Source organism: Tasmannia lanceolata, unplaced genomic scaffold (assembly GCF_043159265.1).
Source record: "Tasmannia lanceolata isolate RefF3 unplaced genomic scaffold, GAP_Taslan_0.1 ptg000018l, whole genome shotgun sequence".
NCBI classification, from domain to species: domain Eukaryota; kingdom Viridiplantae; phylum Streptophyta; class Magnoliopsida; order Canellales; family Winteraceae; genus Tasmannia; species Tasmannia lanceolata.
Genome location: NW_027518695.1, coordinates 60,935,605 through 60,942,385, shown reverse-complemented (window position 1 = coordinate 60,942,385; position 6,781 = coordinate 60,935,605). Strand labels below are relative to the sequence as shown.

The following is a 6,781-nucleotide window of genomic DNA, read 5'->3' as shown; positions in this document are numbered from 1 at the left end:
CATCAAAACCGTCGAAGGCATGTTTCTGTTGGGTATATAATATAACCCATGTATGTTCTAATATAAGCCCAATAAGATAATGGCCCGGTGTAGTGGGCCTACATGGGCTAGAGTCCATTAACCAGTCATCACACCCAAGGTATCTAATTTGGAATACCAAGTTTGTTGCCTCCAGCCCCTATATATATAGATACACTAGGGTTAATGACTGGTTAATGGACTCTAGCCCATGTAGGCCCACTACACCAGTCCATTATTATATTAGAACATACATGGGTTGTATTATATACCCAACAATCCCCTCTTATGTTCTACATATAGCACAATCCAATAGATAGATAATGTGATGTTCAGACAAAATATTGAATCATCCATTGCACCATATCAAAAAAGATCTGTAATCCAATTGAAAACAAGAATACTTTTAAGACTAACCATGAGTTTTAGAAATAATCCAAACTCAAACAAGAGCAGTTTCACGTGTAAGCGAACTATTTTTCCAACTGAAAAGAAAATAATAGTCCCCACTGCTCTATAAGGATTCACTCATCAAGTAAGTCATCCCCATCAAAATCCAGATCGAGGCAATCTCCTCCATTTTCGCCAATTCTTATAAATTACCAAATATGAATTTCATGAAAATGAATCCAATCATTTGTGTAAAATACAAAAATATCTAGTTCTACCAGAAGAACTTAGTACCATTTCATATTGGCTGAAAAACAAATATCAATAAGCATCAATGTCAAGTTTCATTTAAGAACAAGACCTAAATAGTTTCTTTTGCAAAGAACCATTCACTAGTGTCAAGTTTCAATACAAGAACGACACCAAAATAATTTATTTTGCAAAGAACCATTCCATGTTTCCATTTGGAATGTTACAGCCATCATATCCGAATTGAGTTAAGCTGTATCATCGAGTTTGGAATGAAACAACCTTTCCCAAGAAGGACATGTCATCAAATGTGGAATGACATAAAGACAACTGTAAACATCATTGAAATATATAAGTGCTTATCTTGGCCAAGAAAGGGAGATTCAAAAAATTCAAAATAACATGGTGTAGGTTAAGACATGTCTACACAGTCTTTAACCCAATCTCCCCCACAGTTTTGAATATTCGATCTTTGTTCAGTCCCTTCGTAAAAGCATCGGCCAGATTATCCTTCGATCTCACATCAACCAAAGTGATAATACCTTGTTCGATAAGATAATTCAGCGTGACATGTTTCAGCCTGACATGTCTCCTCTTACCATTAAAGAGTGAGTTCTTTACAATCGTAATTGTAGCTTGATTATCACAGAACAAATCTAAAGAGTTAATCTTTAAATGAGTCAATGGAATGTCCAGGATCAGATCTTTTATCCACTCTGCTTCATCTCCTGCAGAAGCTAGAGCATAAAGTTCCGATTCCATAGATGACAGAGCTATACAAGTCCGTCTCTTTGACTTCCATGCAACAGCAGCGCCACCCAGTGTAAATACATAACCACTAATAGATTTACTGTCTCCTAATTCTGAGCCCCATGATGCATTAGAAAATCCTTCCAGGATAGGAGGTTGGCCATTATAACATAGAGCATAACCTTGAGTACCCTTAAGGTATCATATCAGCCTCATAAGGGCATCCCAGTGCTCATGGCCAGGATTACTAGTGAAACGACTCAGCATGCCAATTGTAAAGGCTATGTCTGGTCTAGTGCAACTCATCGCATACATGAGACTACCAATAAATTTAGAGTAATCCAACTGATTCACGCTGGCTCCTTTATTAGGTCTCAGCTTTTTGGTATAATCAAATGGTGTCTCAATCGGTTTACACTCACTGTATCCCCATGTAGAAAGTAGTTTCTCAATATAATGGGCTTGGCTAAGAGTGATCCCTTGCCTTTCAAAACTTACTTTCATACCAAGAATGATGTCTACCACACCAAGATCTTTCATGTCAAATTCGTTAGCCAACATTGATTTCACGTCACTCACTACAGAGAGATCGGAACCAAGAATCAATATGTCGTCTACATACAAGCAAATAATTGCAACCTTATTCGACACAGAACGGAAGTAAAGGCATTTATCTGAGTAACTGGTCTGAAAACCAAAGCTCTTTACTACCTTGTCAAATTTTTGATGTCATATTTTAGGTGCTTGTTTAAGACCATATAAAGATTTGTTTAACTTACAAACTTTGTGCTCAAAGCCTTCCATGACAAACCCTTCAGGTTGGTTTATGTAGATTTCCTCTGGGAGGTCTCCATTAAGGAAAGCCGTCTTTACATCCATTTGATGCACAACATATTGCTCAATAGATGCCAAAGCAAGAAGAATTCTTATCGTAGACAAATGACATACCGGTGAGTAGACTTGCTTGACCTAATTCCTCTAACAATTTCTTCTACACCTTTTGTCAATGCAAGAATGTTTCCATGTTGTGAATGACACTTGGCCAAACTTTCCAAAGAATGGCTTATGCCCAGGGCACCTAAGAATGGCAACATTCTAACATTCTACCACTTGGCCGGCGTGGGCTTTCACATTGATCGGCATACTTTATGTGCAACGGTTTTTCTTACTATTCCATTCAGTGAAGATAAAAGCAACGGATAATGTAATCATTGGATTAATTCTGTCCAATAATATCCCCATGGCCACAAAGCTACTATCCCCACCAACATGATTACAGTCAACCTTATGGTCCACTTTATATCTTTTATGGGCACTTTGCTTGTTTTATAACATCCATTTATGTGCACAAAACTAATTACGGAGCAACACATAGTGTAAAATATTAGAATCAATCAAAACATATTGTTATCACAACACAATTGTCTGAATCTTTATGTAGTCTCCCACTATCCAAAGCCGGTATGCTTGTCCACCAACCTAATGCATGCAACACGCTCTTTACCGAGCTTCGATGGCAAGCCTTTGGTCATGGAGTCTGCCGACACAAGTGCAGTGCTTTTGTGTTCCACAAAAAATTAAGATTTTGAACAATTTTCCTCACAACAAGTCAAACTACATTGACCCCTTAATTTCTTGTTCTTGTAACGAAAAACCGCAATGGAATTATCACAATAAATTCTCATAAACTTATTGATAATTTTAACAGCTTGATGTCTTGAGACTAAATTCCTCCATCACAAGGCATAACAAAGGCTTTGAAACAAACAATAAACTCTATTTCTTCAGTGCAAGTAACTTTCTGTGCCAAGTCGACATTATTCCTGTAAGTTGGGCGGATAAAGGGATTTGGAGGCACAACGAAAGGCTTGGAAAGGAACTATTTCAAAACTTTTTAATCCCTTAATCCTTTTCCCAAGATCATAGTTACCAGATTCACAATGGTTGTCAAAAGGAAATACGGGAGATTAAGAATCTATACTAAAGTGATTGTTCGACTAACAGTCTCTGTTGGATCCATACCCCAGTAGCTTGGCTTCTAATCTTCTCAAGATCAATGGGCCTTGGTCTTGATAGATGAGACTCACCACAATTACATGCAATCTGGGGAAATTGTTGACAGTTGCTAGTTTCACCAATTTATCCTGGGCTTGATAAAAGAGATCCCTGTTCCATCATATTAATCCTCCCTCATTTTTATCCATATATAACCTGAACATATGCAAGAAGCATGGAGAAAAACTGCTGGTGCTTCTGTCAAAATTAAAATTTACATACTTAGGATTATACTGCCTATTTTAATTGATTGTATGCCAGCTACATCCATTTACTTAGAACCATGCACCTTCAACCTAGCATAACATACTTCTGTCTTCTTCTGTTATTTTCATTTTTTGGTATGAAACTTGTGCTGGTATCATGCTTTCTTCTCTATATTTACACCTCTTCAATTGTTAGGTGAACATAATTTTGCATCACAGCTATGAACCTAGGCTTTCTCCTAAAAGATATGTGAATGGTAGTTATCCTTTCTCTACTATATTCATAATGATCTATTCATACAAATTCGAATCTATCCCTCATATTTTCTTCTAGGACGAAAGTGTCAGTCTTTGATATTGTGTGATTCTCCGAGAAATGTACATTTCCACAACTTTCATAGCTTCGATAAATAGTTCTAGTCCTCTTGCATTTTTTTAAATGTTATCTCCGTCTTACTTTCAGATTTCTCATATTCTTCTTTTTTGCAGTCTGTCAGATTATACATATGGTCTTGTGGCTGAGGCATTGAAGAAGTTAGTTGCTATTGCTCCCATTCATTGCCATTTATTTATAAATGCGCTAGCAGTTTCTGTGAAAAAATTGTGTAAATCTGCAATGAGTGAATTGCATAGCTTCGGTGAGGCAGAAAAGGCCCTTCTGAGCACATCTTCAACCGATGGGAATGCAATCTTGAGAGTTCTACAGGCATTGATCTCTCTTATTGCGTCATTACTTGAGAAGAAAGTTCCTCAGCTTCTACCTTTAAAAGAGTATAATGACAATCTTTCTCAGGTTTGGGACATAAATGCTTTTTTGGAGCTACTGTGGATGGAGTTGAACTTTTGCACAAGCAAAATAGAGAGCTGTTCAGATTCTGCATCTGATTTTTCTACTGTATATGGGTGCTCTGCATCCACCAGCATTGGTGTAATAGATCGACTTCCAGCAGGTACCCAGAATATTTTTCCATACATAGAGCGCTTCTTTGTAACCTGTGAAAGGTCACATCCTCGGCAGTCAGTTGTTGGCCATGACTTCAGCACTGTCAAGACTTTTGATGTTGAAGATGCCACAAATTCTGGTACGCAGAAATTATCTGTGAGCCATGAAAAAGCTGATGATAAACTAATTGCTTTTGTATAGTTAGCTGAAAAGCACAGTAAACTGTTAAATGCTTTTATTCTGAAAAACCCTGGGTTGCTTGAGAAGTCATTCTCTCTTATGCTGAAAGTCCTGCGTTTTATTGAATTTGATAACAAATGGGCTCATTTCCGATAAAAAATAAAACACCAGTACGATCATCATCACAGTCGTCTAAGAATTTCAGTGAGAAGAGCTTTTGAAGATTCATATAATCAACTGCAGATGCATGCCGCTCAAGATCTCAAGGGCTGGTTGACTGTTCATTATCGAGAAGGTCTATGGTTCGAGTCCGTATAGCCCTATACATTTTTGCATCTTTGTTTGTTTTCTAGGGTCATTTTTGACAAGGGTGCTCTACTTTTTATGATCATGGGCAATGAATCAACATTTTCAGCCAAATCCCAACTCTGTTTATCAAACAGATCACCTTTCTTACTTCAAGTTCATTGGGAGAGTGGTATGTGCCTTCTTGTTATATTCCAATATTTATATCTAATTCTTTCGTTTCCGTCCAGGTTGGGAAGGCTCTATTTGATTGGCAGCTTTTGGATGTTCATTTCACTCGATCTTTCTAGAAGCACATTCTCGGGGTTAAGGCTACCTATCATGACAGTGAGGCCATAGCTTTTCAATGTGTTGATCCCTCGGGATTTGATATTGTAGGGAATCACACCAGGTAGAACTCGCCCCTAAAAGCTAGCCGTTAGAGGGAGGGTGCCCATTCCCTTATAACCCATCCACATCTATTTCACATGTCCAATGTGGGACTATTGCTTTTGCGTGGAACCCCAATAGATATCTATCTTGAACGATGGGGAACTAGAAATAATTGATTAGTGGACTTCCAGACATTGATTGTGAGTTCTACATATTTATGTTTGAACGTTGAACTCTTAATTGAAAGGATTTATTCATGTTTATGCATTCAATGTCCAATCATGAAGTTGCTTGCATTTTTTCGGAACATGCATGAATGTGCCCATTAAATTATCTGCTATAACTTGTTGATCACACTATCCTGAAGGTCACACTATCCTGTAGGACACATGAATGTGCCCCTTACGCCAATAACTTGTATACACTTTAGGATGCTCACCTAAGGTTTTAATTTTAAATTATCCAATTCCACTTGAAACTTGTTTCAATGCAGACCAAGATGACTCCGATGGGTAGAATCTTCGGTCAAGAGTGAACAAAGTTCTGTAAATCACTATGTTTTCATGTAATAATCCGTAGTTGTGGACTATGAATCCTCTTCCATTTAGGTCTTTTCTCCCCTATTTTCCTCCTACGTGGAGTTTTCTCTCCATTTTTTAATGTGATCTAGTTCACATCATATGGTCTTTATTTTATATTTTTTGAATGGCAACATAAATTTTTTTAGGACCAATTACCAATGGGGGACAAAAGTTAGGTGGAATTATCAACAGGACCCATGCTTTTCAGAAATGATCAACGAGGGACAAAAGAGGTCTTGTCATTAAAAGCTGAATGAAAATGCCCTTTTCTTACGCAACATGTTTTGCTTTTCCACTTTTCCCTCTTCTCTCTTCTTTCCCTCTTTTTTTTACTTTTTCATTTTCAACTTTGTATTTTTTACCTTACCAGTCATCTTCTTCATCATTTAGCCACCATTAGAGGCGAGAAAGCTCGAAAACTTGAAACGTGAACTCATTCCCATCTATCTCTCTATATCTATAGGTTTTGTTTTTTGTTCGTTTTAGGGTTTTGCATTTCTCCTTCTCCCTTTCAATGGAGGATGAGGAAGATGAATCGTAGGGTAGAAAGAAAAAAATGGTGAAAATGAAAGAGTGAAAAAAAAACAGCAAGTAAAAACGTGTTCATAAGGGACTTGATAAGCCCATTCGGAATTTGGTAACTCCATTTTGATACTGGATAACCCCAAGCCCAAAGACTTGAAAACCCCCTTCCAAAACTCTAGTGCCCTCGACTAATTCTAAGGGACTTG

General features: G+C 37.5%; 1 protein-coding gene across 2 annotated transcripts; it reads left to right on the top strand.

Annotated features, from left to right (window-relative positions):
- The first annotated feature begins 1,634 nt into the window (after positions 1-1,634).
- Positions 1,635-5,741, top strand: LOC143851796 (E3 ubiquitin-protein ligase UPL1-like). Of its 2 annotated transcripts, XM_077361280.1 has the most exons (3): positions 1,635-2,357; positions 4,158-4,750; positions 5,328-5,741. In XM_077361280.1, exons 1-3 carry the CDS (start codon positions 2,290-2,292, stop codon positions 5,345-5,347), a joined length of 681 nt encoding a protein of 226 aa, XP_077217395.1. In that variant the 5' UTR covers positions 1,635-2,289; the 3' UTR covers positions 5,348-5,741. The 2 variants fall into 2 exon arrangements, with proteins under 2 accessions (XP_077217395.1, XP_077217394.1); XM_077361279.1 differs by lacking the exon at positions 5,328-5,741 and having other exon boundaries at positions 4,158-5,064.
- Positions 5,742-6,781: the final 1,040 nt, after the last annotated feature.